The following is a 13,820-nucleotide window of genomic DNA, read 5'->3' as shown; positions in this document are numbered from 1 at the left end:
CATCTTCATCATATCTGTGGTATCAGTCTGGACCACGGTTTACTCACAAAGAAGGAGCTGGATCATAGCAGTCAAGCTGAATGAGTACTGGCAATATTACTATCCCTCTGGCTGCCCAGAGTGCATTGAGATGGTCTATTTATAAGAAGCACAAAAAATGAAGAGACATGGGACTGGAGAGATGGTTCAGTGGTTAGGAGCCCACACTGTTCATGTATGACCCCAAGTTCAATTCCCAGCAGCCCCTATATGCACAGGGGGCTCACAACGGCCTATAACTCCAGTTCCAGGGGAGTCTAGCTCCTTCTTCTGACCCTCCCTGACACATGTATACATGTACATCATTAAAAAATGAAAACATGTTTTTAAAATGAAAACATGTTGAGTTATGCCTTCATGCCCACGTGGCTAGAATCCATTTGAAATAATAATTAGTAGAAATAGAAATGCTTCTTATTTAAAAAAAAAAATTGCATGAGACAATTAACGTGGTAGGAAGTCTGTAGAATATTCTTTGGATCTGGAACCATCACAGTCACTGCTACTTACTGCTTGGTGGCTTGTCTTGAATTGAGCTCTCTGGTTAGACTGTGAATTCAAGCAACTTATGTGTATCTTATTCAATATTGTATCCAGAGCTAACTACCATACCGTGCCGGGAGGCAATATTACTTAGTAAACAAGAGTGTGTGGACTCTAGCAGGTGGGAGCATGCATCCTGACTCAGTCACTGGTAGCTGTGAAATCGTGGCAAACTGCATCTCAATGGTTTTGTCTGATAACGAAGATAATGATACTATCAACCTGGATAGACTCATTCATTCTACAACAAACCCTCTAGTCCCATAGCCTCTCAACAACCTTATTGTGTTTGTTTGGTCTTACTGTATTTTTCTGTTCATTATAGGGTGTCAAGAGTCCTTCTTTCTACTGTTATTGTCCACACTCTAACACCCAAATGGCTTAAGCAGGCATTAGATAACACGATGCCAGGTTCCCCAGCTGAGTATAGAGTATGTTTATCAGAGTCCAACATCAAGAATTAAATGATTGATTTAGAGATGACGCAAGTCCATTCTGCTTACACATTAGACCAACTAGAACAGCTCAGCAAGTTCAAAGCTATGGAATCCTTCCACTTTCTTAGGAGGGAGATAGGCAGATAGAGCCCACCCTAGGAGGTTTGATGTTTATAAAACACTTTGTAAAATCACCTGGCATCTCAGAACATGGCTGATACGGACAGTGCTGTTATTATCATTATCATTATTAAATGAAATAGATGTATGTGCTTTAAAGGCCATTATGAAGTCACCTTGCTGGCTTCTTCTTACTCAATTGATTTTATATAAATATTTTATAGCAATTCTTTTCCTTTAAAGGTCCTATCATGTAAGACTCCACAGCCCAGTGGGATTCAGAAAGGCCAACGAGGGCAAGCCACACTAGAGGGGAGTGAACCCCAGTAACTTTTGGGTATTGGATGTTTTGAAGATTTCAGTTCTCGATGGGCTTCACACAAAAATATTTATACTTCAGGCTGTATCACTCAAACAGCAATCTGCATTTGTGGGTTTTGGGTGCCAGTTTTCTCCAGCTCTGGTTATCCTTTGTGTTATATAAACAGAACACAACCATCTGGCCCAAACAAGCCACACTGAAGGCTGGGCTCACTCATTGCCAAAGCATCAAATCAAAACAAGAGCTTTATGAATTCTGCCAGACTGAAAATGGGAGGGAATGCCAAAGCCCTCACAATGCTGTTCAAAAAATGTGCATCAGGTGATAAAGCAGAGAATGTTAAAAGAATAGGAGAATATGTCAGCAGAAACAAACATGACTGCATCATGCCTGATGCCATTGTCTATAATATGAGCAAGCCAATTCAGTATTTTTGGCTTACCTTGAAAAAGACAAAGCCCTGAGAAAAGCATCTCAGACACGTGGGAACAACAAGAAGAGACTGTTGAAACACTACTCGTGAGAGGAAGCAGAAGTCTTGATTTTTTTTCTATCCAGCTAAAAATCTTAAAATGAATACAATAATTGTAACAACAGGCTAAAATCAAAGATACCAGTATCCAAATACCATGATTCAAAAGCAAACTATGACCAAAGGAAAATACCTGGCCATGAGGTCATGACTAGTCACATGTATTACCCCCTACACACATGGACCGAAAAAATGAGGACCATCTCTTTGCTAAAATTCCAGGTTACAAAACATGTCTTCCCTAACACAATTCAAAAACAATCACCTCCAGCAGCCTTACTCACAGGTAAACACAGAGGACCAATGATGCTTTCTGTTTCTTTTCTCTCAGTCAAAAATTACCGCCCCCCACGCACTCTACCAGAATACCCAAATGTTCCATCCTTTGGAAAAGGTGTCCGTCTCAGACTGTGTGGCTCAGATCTATGAAATTTGGACCCTGTGAAAATAATATCCTTGTAAAATAAGATGTAAATATCTTGAGTAGGATCATGGAAAACCTGGGCAGGGGGTCTGGAGAGATGACTCACAATGATGAAGAACATGTACTGTTCTACCAAAGATTTGAGTTCAGTTTCCAGCACCTGTGTTGGGTGTCTCAGTGGCTCCTGAATGCCTGTAACTCCAGCTCCAATGACTTTAATACTTTCTCTTGGCCTCCTCTGGACCCTACGTGCATGTGGCATATGTGTAGATTAATCCGGCACATACACATACATAAAAATTATTATTTTAATTAAAAAAAGATAATTGAAATACCAGATGACCATGTTAGTTTCCTGTTACTGCACAACAAATATCTGCAAGAAAATTGCAAGGAGACAAAAGGGTGATTTGGGTTTACAAGTTGGGAGGATTCAGGCTCACTACTCATGATGCTTTGAGCCTGTGATGGGGTAACACATCATGGCAGAGCAGAGTCATTAACCTCATGGTTGGTCTACAACAGACCTGGGGACCACTATGTACTTGAAAGGAAATCTCCTAATTACCTAAAGAGTTGTTGTTATGCTCTGCCTCTTAAAGGTTCCACACCCTCTATATCACCACTCTAGGGAGTAAGCCTTTAATACATGTACTTCCTAGGGACATTTGCAAATACTAACCAAGTCACAGGGGACACTGTTTATGCATAATGTAAGACTGCATATATTATATTACAGACATCTATAGCATGTATTATATAGAGAGATGTACATTGTGTGTAATATGTGTGCATACATGAATATTTGACTAAGTAAAATAATCTAATCTACATCAGATTATTTAATATTCTAGAAACTTTCCACAACTAATGGCTGTCAGATGGAACCAAGGTAGAAGACTTCCTGTCTGGTTTACCAAATATGATGATGTAGTTACTGGCCAATTGTAAAATGAGCCAGAGAGATGGCTCAGCAGAGAAAGGTACTTACCCCTAAGCATGACATCGTGAGTTCAATAACTGAGGACCACATGACTGAAGAAGAGAATTATAAATAAATTCCTATAAATTGTCCTCTGACTTACACACACACACACACACACTACACTAAATAAATAATATATTAATTTTTAAAAATTCATCTCCTTGACTATAAATCAGTATCTCAATCATGTGATATTGGTTTCATCTTATTATATCATATTTATCAATTGTATTATCAAATTATTTCAAAACAAAAATTCTATCTCATACTGTTATACAAAAAGTTTGAGATAAACTAATTGAAAATATTTTGCAACCCATTTTTCAATAACAACTCAAAGTTCCACACAGACGTGGGCCAGTCTTCCCATAAATGCCTGCCCCTGGGCCTTTATTCTTCAGGGTTCAAAATTTAAGCTCAGCTGATCAGCTCGTCTTGAACTGCACATGTACATCTATTTTCTCTAGCTTAAAACATCTCATCCTGGAAGGAAGACCATTAAGACTCAGAAAATTCTAAAAAGAGGCTCATTAAGACTCAGAGACTTCTAAGAGGAAGCAATCAAGACTCAGGAAATAAACACCTCAGACTTCCCAGGAAATCCCTAAAACTCATTGTTTGCAGAAAGCCCCTCCCTTCCCAAGGGTATGTGAGTATGGAAGACTACTGAGGAGCTGAGACACTCTCCTACTTATCAAGCTGCCTACAGTCATGCAGTGTGTTCCAGGGTTCTAGCTTTCTTGAGCTGCACCCATGCTGAAATAACTTTTATTGCAGCTGCCTTTGGGTCATTTTAGCCCCTATAATTTACCCCTTACCCACACTCCTTTAAGTAGGTCTCATAAACCCATTTAGTTCACCAAGATGGAACTGTTACTTTGATATGTCATCAGTTCCCTGTCCCGGGGTGAATTTGTTCACATCTCTCCAGGACACAATTGCACTTCTAAAAATATCGGTACCTTCCTAGGTACCTATTGTTTCAACTGACTGCTAGTATTTAATCATGAAAGAATAGAAGGCTCCACTAAGCCTCCAAGGAGAATCTTCTTTACTGTGACACTTGGATAAATGGAATGCAGAAGGAGAAACGGGAGAGCCTTGTTTTGTAGTTCATGGCAAGCAAATTTCAGAGCAAATAATGCATCCTGAATAAATGATAATCTGTTTTATAATCTGCTTTCTAATCCAAGAACAAAATCCCTATTTCTTCACGGCATGTACTACTTTCTTGCTTTAAATAGCCTGTTAATCATGGGCCTGAAGCTTCTAATCACAGATAATTCATTGCACTTCAAGCTATTTTCAGCCCACAATTTCAATTGTTCAAGGCCAAAGCAATATTGCTATACAGTGTCTTTAAATGGGTTGAAATAACACCCACACACACACATGCCCAATGCTCATTTCTCCATGGCTCATTAAGAACAATCACAAAAAAATCAATAAAACATAGAAACTGAATTTCTAATTAGTTGTGCTCAGTCAACAATGTCTGGACTCTAGAGATTGAAAGAGCCAGCATTTACAAAATGGTGAACTGGAAAGTGTTCACATCTCATACAGAGCCACATGCTTTAGTTTTTGGGGGTGAAATGGCATTTTTTCTTAGAAAACAGCAATAATTACAGCATGGTATAGTGGTAAATATTTATAAGTCAGCTTCCACATCTATGCAGGAAAGTTGGACCCATCCAGCTCTTCCATTTAAAAGATCTGCAATCTGAAATAAACTTCAGGACAACTCCCAGATGGAATATTTACTGTGATTTTTCAGGAACATTTTGACTATCACAGGTTGGCTTCTTAAAATGAGCAGTCTAACACAACTGGTAACAACCACTACCAAGGTACACATGAGCAGAGAAAACCTCAGATGGCCAGCTAGTTCTCCTCCAACCATCCCAGAATAGTCATCACATTGAAGAAGGGACAGGGAGGGGGTAACATTTTGGTAGAATGAGAAGACAGAAAACTTTTAGGAGTTTTAAACATCTGCTTCTGAGCTCAAGGAGTGCCTTTTATAGTCCAGATCTGAATACCACTTTGTCTGTTAGCTGGACCTACAAGCCAGTGATGACTGGGTTCTATTCCATACAACCTCATCCATAAATAGTCAGGCACACCTCCACCTCAGTGGCTACTTTATACTGGCCAGGCTTTTCCTGATCCTGATAACCAATGCCCAAAGCAAAGCGAAGTAAACACATCTAAAAACTTCCAAAAGATCCACATCAGATGAGAAAGGAGACACTAGTCAAATTTCCCCACGCTTCAGGATGTGTGTCTTACCTTGCTCTCTTCTTCTTCAAACACAGACTGGTGAACATTGCAGGCAAACAATGAGTTGGGGAGATCATTGAAGTCAGTGAGTGCTTGGAAGGCCTCTTCAGCAAAACACTGAGTGACAGCCCAGTCTCTGTCTATGCAACAGAGGAAGAAAAGTCCCCCGTCTTCAGGGATGGATGTCTGCTGCCCCAGGCTCCTCATTCCAATGAAGTAGGCGTCTCCCCTCATCCCTGAAGAGGCAAAGACAGATGTGTGTTGGAGTCAAACAAAATTTTTAAAACTCTTGTTTGTGGACCCCAGTTCTGGGGGCCCAAAAGAACACTCACTAAGACCATAAGTACCTCCTGGATTCCAGGTGTTGTTTTAAATGATCTATAGGTAGTCTGTGCATGCCCGTTCACGACAAGTCAGAGGTCATATTGAATGTCTCCTTTAGTTGCCCTCCACATTTTTTTTTTTGAGACAGGACCTTGTACTGACCCTGAAGGCTGTTGATTTGGGAAGACTGGCTGACCAGTGAGCATTAAGGCTCCACATGCCCCCAAGTATGGCTACAGATATGTCACTCCAATCTTGCCTTTCCTGTGAGTGCTGGGACCCCAAACTCAGGTGGTTGTGCCTGCAAACCAAACTCTTTACTGATTGAGCCATCTCCCTTGCCCACACTTTAACTCATTTTTAAACTTTTCACAGTGGTCCATGAGATCGGTATCAATATTGTCCCCATTCTATCAGTTAAGTGACTTCTATAAGGCTAATGACAAATTGGAAGACTAAGATTGAAAAATGGTAAAGTGTAAGACCAGAATTCACTTTCCTATGCCAGGAGGATGAAACAGATCAAAGTTGGTAGTTTTCATTATTCCTTGAATCTTTGTTTTGTTAGCTCTGACATAGAGCAGCTTATGCACAATGGCAACATGCACACATGTGTGAGCATACACAGAGAAACACATGTGCCGCTCACATTCCTTCTGTGCCTTGGGATTATGTCTGTAAAGAACTGTAAACCAGGCCCAGATTTTGAAAATCTGTATAATCTGAACCATTCTATAAAATGGAAATGTCTCTCTCCCACCCCCAGTAACCCCAATGAGACCTTCCAGAAAGTTCCTCTCAATACTGCTTCCTGACCTCTTAGAATCATCTTTTACATATCTGAAAGTGCTTCCTGTGTTAACACTGGCATATGGTTCCATGATCTTGGTCAGCATGCCTACATGTCGGGTATGGCACTTGGTTTTTTTTTTTCCTTTTGTATCTATTTTTATGTCTATAAACTGCTTCCACTCAAATCCCAGTAGATAGCGGCCCAGAAGGTGGAAGCAGGACTCACAGTAAGTCTCTGGGCAGTTCTAACAGGGCTGGTGAATTTCTATAGTAAGCCCCCTTGTCTTTCAAACCAGCAGTGTATCCTTTCAGAGTAAAGAAGAGAAAGTAGCCACCATGGCATCAATCTGCCCTCATGAGATATTGGTGAGATATGATTTGTGTGCTTTTTCTCTTTTGAGCCTGAAACACCCTATGGAATGAGGTTGTTTGTAATGTCCATTTTTATCACAGAAACTCTGGTGGGAATTTGTTAAGTGTGATGGTTTGTATATGTTCAACCCAAGGAGTGGCACTATTAGAAGGTGTGGCTCTGTTGGAGTAGGTGTGGCCTTGTTGGAGTAGGTGTGTACTGTGGGTGTGGGCTTTAAGACCCTCATCCTAGCTGCCTGGAAGTCAGTATTCTGTTAGCAGCCTTCAGATGAAGATGTAAAACTCTTAGCTCCTCCTACACCATACTTGCCTGGATGCTGCCATATTCCCACCTTGATGATAATGGACTGAACCTCTGAACCTGTAAGCCAGCCCAAATTAAATGTTGTCCTTATAAGAGTTGCCTTGGTCATGGTGTCTGTTCACAGCAGTAAAACCCTAACTAAGACAGTAAGCAACATTTGATGGCAACTACATTATATATGAAATCTGAGCCAGAAGTAAAAAATAAATCAGTAACTTGGGTGGGCAAGATGGCTCAGTGAGCAAAGACATTTCCTGCTGAGCCAGATGACATGAGTTTGATCCCTGAGGGTCAAATTGCTGGGGGGGAGGGGGCAACCCCAAGTCGTCCTCTAACCTTCAGTTGTGGGCTGTGGCACGCAGGCAGGCTAACTCCTTCCCATATATACACACTTTAAATGATGGAATAAAATGTAATACATTTTTAAAAATTAAGTAACTTGGTAATGAGTCTCATGATAAATCACTGTATCTATGACAAACAAAAATACAATACTATTAATTTTGTATTTTAAAGTTTTCAGATAATACAATGAGGGCCCCAATGTTTATTTTAAATAGAAATAAAAAGTACTTTTGGGCTTAAAGTAGTCTATAATCTGGTTCTATAGTTCTAAATGTAAAAATGAATATTTTTAATTAAGGAAAAATACTTAAACATCAATATGAAGAAAATCTCCCAGCTTGACAACTCACATTTGTTATATTGTTATTCCAGATGTTTTATACATAATATGCGCAATAGTTACTATTTAATCCCACTAGAGTGCTATTTTCATAGCAAAAATATTTGTTAAGAATATCAAAATAGTACTACTTTTATTAAAGGTATATAAGAAGTCTAAAATGTCATTGGAATCCAGGAGCCTGCCACACAGATCACTGTCAGTCCATCTTAATCAAAAAATTTCAACTGAATCACACCTGGTCCCCAAATTTTGTCAGATGAGTTCTGAGACTCATTCAATTATTCTTCTGCCAAGGAAAAGTAAGATTCATAGCTGAACAAATTAACTTCAATAAAGCCAACAGTAAGCCTCACTCACAACTCCTTGGGAATAGTTTACACTTCCGTCTAAGCTGTGCAATGCGATCCTCTCCATGAGACTTTCTTTTAAGCGCCTTAGTTTGAACAAAGACTTCAAGAGTCAAGGCCCTTTTGGTGAACAACCTCCACTACTTGAATGGAGAAAGACTTCCGAAGTTAGAGCTTTGAACAAAGGAACCCTAATCACACCGATTGATTTCTCCTTCCATTCCATTAAGTGACTCACTTCATATGCCGGGAAAGGCAAAGGGTGGCTCAGTGACTCCATTTATTCATGTAAGGCGAGAGCAAAAAACCTCCCCCTGCCTTCTTCCAGATAATTAGGAAAGTCTCGCCTCCTGTTCCCTCTGTCCTTTACTAAAAGATAAACAGCCATGTACATCCCTCAGCTAACCTCTCCCACTTCCCACCCAATGCTCTCTTGCTGGAGAAGCCAGGCTGTACTTTTAGTTTTGATCCTGTTCTTCTCAATTTTTCTCTAGGTCCCGCCCACATACCCTAGGTCCACCCCCCTGCCCAGCCGCACTGTTTTCTCTGTTTCCTTTTGAGTGGCTGATCAGAAAGGAAAGAGCTACAAGTCCCATTCAGTGTGAGCCTAAAAATCACCAGCTTACAGCAGGCTCCGTGCCCTAGTTCCACTCTGCAGAATGGACCCTGGTACTTCATCCGGAAGATGGCGGGAAGACCAAGTCATCCACCACGCCCAACAGGTGAATCCGTCCAAGGAAACAACAAAAGCTAACATGGAGTTTGAGAAAAAGCATGATTTCCTTTGACTAAACCTTTCTTTGACTATTACCTGACTATCTCATTTCCATATTGCTTCACAGAACTCCTATGCTATCTTCCTAGGGAATAAGCACTCCATAACCGTCTCTTCACTGCGCATGTGCCATCCCCCTCTGTATATTCCTCCTGGAATCTGCTAGTGTCTTGTTGGCTTCAAGTTGACCAAATCATATAGAAATAGCTGTTCTCTGCATACAAACTTGTCCTTATTCCTTACGTAAAATCTGTACTAGGTTAGCAAGATCACTTGGTAGGTGGGGGTTCTTGTCGTGCAGACCTGAGGGTGTGAGTTCAGTCTCCAAAACTCAAGTAAACATGGACAGAGAGAACCGAGGACTCCACAAAGTTGATCTCTGACATGCACAGGAACACTGAGGCATGGCTGAACACGAGTGTATACATTCATGCACAGAGAGAGAGAGAGAGAGAGAGAGAGAGAGAGAGAGAGAGAGAGAGAGAGAGAGAGAGAGGCGCCTAAAAGCTGAAAACATTTACTGAAGTAGCAACACTCTCTTACATTGGGCCTGATAACCCTGCTGTGTAAAAATTTGGTTAAATTCATAGAAAGGAAATGAAGTTTCTATGGATGTCAGCATTTTGCCTTGATTAGCTGTAATTATTTCTTTTAGCAGAAATTCTTTATTTCTAAATACGCAGAAGTTTATAAACAGTATTTTTGTTTTGCATTTCCTAAATTTAACATAAAAGCATTTTCTAAAGTTAATTACCCTATCTTTTAATTTCATCATTCCTCATTCTTCATTATACTTTTGTAAATATTAATGAATACCAATTCTTTTGAAATTTAAATAGAAACATTGCTTTTTTTTTTTTGAAAAATAACCTAGCATTACAAAATAAAATATAGTAAAGTAAAGCAAAAAATATAAAATCATATTGAAGACAGTCAGTCAGCACAGGGTCTGGGAAGACATGTGGCAAGAACCCCAGAGTGCAGGGTAACTTAGAGAAGTCTGTCTCCCTAGAGAAGATGGCTGCTGCAGAGCCTTCCCTGGGCAGAAGCACCCTGGATTTCCTCCCTACCACTCTATCAGCATCAGCAGGAAGCTGCCTGAATGAGCATGCTCTTGGGATGAGGGCAGTGATGTCAGAACATGGTCCAGGAATGGAGTCTTGAGAGGAGGATTCGGGATGCCTGTGAGAGAACTCCAAGAAAACAAGACAAGGGTCTTGGGACCTCAGTTTCTCCAAAACACGGAGCTGTTTTTGAAATGTGCTTTGTCTTCCTCCCATGTGTAGCAGATAAAAATAAATCCACTCCAGATTACTCATGATTACTTGCTGCTGGTATTCAATCCCATGTTAATATGCCTCTCCAGAAAGATATGTTTTTGCCACAAGTGGCTTGTCTTTGTGGTTGGGTGCAGCTTGAACTCATGAGAGCTTTACTTGTGTGATATTTCTTAACCCTCGGATTATAAATTGCCTGATGCTCTGAAAAGGTTGGATATTTCATGGAAAAAAGAGAAAAGAAAATTAGCAGAGGCCAGGAACTCAAATAGAAATGAAAGGAGTCGTTGAAATCAGTGCATTTGCTATGTAATAGGGTAATTTTTAAAATGGCCCATTATGCTAACCTTAGAACAAGGAAAATGTACTTTTAAGATGATCACCAACCTTTGGTGAGCATAACTGAACATGAGAACAGAAAATTGTGACAACTCAAAGAACATTCTAGTAATGAAATATTAAGCCCCATAATGCAACTGAACTGCTCTGTTTATTATTATTTCCATTTTTTAAATTGAAATTAAAACCTATCAGGCAACCATTGTCTAGACAACATCACCTAACAAGGTGTAGAAGTGTGTTGTTCTGATTTTGAAGTGTGAGGTTGGCCATCCAATGGGGCCTTTTGTTCAGAGACTCGGCTGCCCACTGCCTATGACATTGGTATTGCATCTTGGAACTTCTCCAGGCATCCTACCCAGCCCTCTCCCACAGTCCACCCTTTGCTGAGACTACAACCTCCTTATTCAGTGTCTCAGCCCAGCCTAGTATTTCCTGAGAGTGGAGCTTAAAGACACAAAGATGAAGACAGTGCTGATGCCTATCCAAGGCCTCAATGTGGTGCTTGCCTGTGTTATATAACCATGAGTCCCTTTCGAGAAGGAAAAGAGCAAAGAATACAGTAATCAACTTAAAAGTCACTAATAATACACACATTCATGTATTTACATTAAGAACAAAAGTAATTCTTTTCTTTATTGTTTGATTTGCAAGATCCTATTTTATAAAAATAAAATGACATAAACTACTCAAAGAATTCATGTAGTGAAAAATAAAGATATCAGAATTATACTAAGAAGGGAATAAATGTAGTTCATAATCTTGTCCAAGAAAATTTTGGCTAACAGTTTTGTGTGCTATATTCTCTCTCTCTCTCCCTCTCTCTCTCTCTCTCCCTCTCTCTCTCTCTCTCTCTTCCTCTCTCTCCCCTCCCTCCCTCTCTCTCCCTCTGTGTGTGTGTTTATGTCTCTCTCTCTGTATGTATGTGTATGTGTGAGAGAAAGAGAAAAAGAGGCTTTTGATACACACGCTGAGGATGCAGCTGAGAGCATCTCACACACATTGCAAGCACTTTATGCATTGAGCTATCTTGCAATCCACTCTAGTGGGGTTCTTTTTGTACGTGTAAAAATTCTTTCTAAAACTTAAGATCATATTCTTGGACTACAGGATTATACTAACAAAGCCAGCCAAATAACTTCTCTGGTTTTGTTTTTCTTAAGTTTTCAATTTTTTTCTCTGAGACACTTTTGTGTCGTAGCTTAGATCAACCCCAAATTCACTGTATAGCCTTGGATATCCTTGAGCTGTTGATCCTCCTGCCTCATCTCCAAAGTGCTAGAATTATAGGTGTGTACCATCATACTAGGAAAAGAACATTAATTTTAATAGCCACATAGCCTCAGTGTTTAGGTCTGCCATAATTTATTTAGCTGTTCTTCTGTTGTTTGACATTTGGGAGGCATACACTTCCACCAGTGGATCTGGAAGAGAGACACCACGACTAAAACTTAAAGCTTCCATGGGAAAGTGGAGAAGCTCAAAACTTCCTTAGAAGCAAAAAAACACAAGAATCAATTAAAATTAAAAAAAAAAATAAAACAAAAAACACAAGAAATCCCCAAGGGACAATTTTTTTACTACAAGCAGGAGCTGAGGTTTCCCTGTCAGAGAAAATACAGAAACATGACACTTTGGGCATCTTACAAGGCATCTAGATGACAGTGGCCTGAAGCTCCACAAATAATATGCAAATGATACATATTTATTATTATTTTGAGGCCCATCATCGTCAAGGCAGTGGCAGGGAAAAGGCAGTTTTCCACATGCAACTCTTAAATGTATGAACATGTTCCACAGCCCAGCAACTGCCCCTGAAGGTGAAGCCTATATCAGTCATCCTAACAAGAAATAAGAACCACACTCTGAATATTTGGTGTGAGTCCTGTTAGATCCTCTTGGCAAGGAAAGACATTGAAAAGGGAAAAAAAATGAAATAAAAAAAAACAAACCAGTCTCATGGCAGCAATAACAGCGAAATGAAGTTTATTTGAATATTACAAAGTGAGGGGCCATGAGTTTATCATGGTTGAACTGGACTCGCCCTCATGCAGGGGAGAAAAAGCTGGAAGATAAAAGATCCCATCTCCATTTAATTTCTTTGCTCACATGTAGAAGTAATAATCATACAGGATTTATTTTTTAAAAAAAGCCTAATTGCATTCAGTAATTAAATGTGAAAAGACTCAAGATGACAACAGTATGCTTTCTTGTTCTAAATATTAGCCACCAACCTTCCCTGCTTAACAGGAAAGTTGAAGGCAGTAGCCACAGAATACATGCTGGCTGTGTGCATGAGAATAAATCCTTTCTCCCTTTACAACCTGCAGGCAGAACCATCACTCAAACCCCTCTGAATTAATTCCTAACAGATATTTTGACAGCACAATGAAATCCAGGAAGAAATTAAGAACATCTGGTTCTGTTGGATGTTGTTATCCTCATGAAGTTACTCCTTTGCAGGAGATTCAAATTTCCAAATCACCAAATCCTGAATGTTTGACCCCTCTAATAATGGGTCACGTGTCCCATGAGAAAGGAGCTCGTGTGCATGGCCCCATGGGACTTCTGTTCTACACAGCCCTGTACTGGGTATAGAAGGATGGAGGTAATTGGAAGTCTTCAGGAACAGTTGAGCCACTGAAGGAAAAACAAAGCTGTAAACATTCACAGCGAGGCTTAAACTAGCTTTGACATCAATCAGAAAAGCACATAGCCAGTAGTGTCAGATGCAACCCATTTTTTTAAAGGCTGATGCTAGGCTGAAGGGCTAGAAGAATAGATCAGTGGTTAAGAGAGTGTACTGGTTTTGCAGGGGTTGTGAGTTCAGTTTCCAGCCCTGGTTTTGGGCAACTAACTACCATCGTTATCTCCATCTCCAGAGGATCCAATGGAGGTCTTCTGGTCTCCATGGGCA

The 13,820-nt window shown here is 40.1% G+C and overlaps 1 protein-coding gene across 2 annotated transcripts in view; it reads right to left on the bottom strand.

Annotated features, from left to right (window-relative positions):
• The window catches only part of Rcan2 (regulator of calcineurin 2), a 219,971-nt gene that overhangs the window by 183,347 nt on the left and 22,804 nt on the right, over positions 1-13,820 (bottom strand). For both annotated transcript variants that reach the window (XM_034521636.2, XM_076915246.1), the window contains exon 2: positions 5,695-5,921. In XM_034521636.2, the coding sequence (XP_034377527.1) occupies positions 5,695-5,919 (225 nt within the window). In that variant the 5' untranslated portion in view covers positions 5,920-5,921. The remainder of the gene's footprint in view (positions 1-5,694; positions 5,922-13,820) is intronic.

Source organism: Arvicanthis niloticus, chromosome 17 (assembly GCF_011762505.2).
Source record: "Arvicanthis niloticus isolate mArvNil1 chromosome 17, mArvNil1.pat.X, whole genome shotgun sequence".
Taxonomy (NCBI): Eukaryota; Metazoa; Chordata; class Mammalia; order Rodentia; family Muridae; genus Arvicanthis; species Arvicanthis niloticus.
The sequence above is the reverse complement of the archived record's forward strand: the minus strand, read 5'-3'. Positions and strand labels throughout refer to the sequence as shown.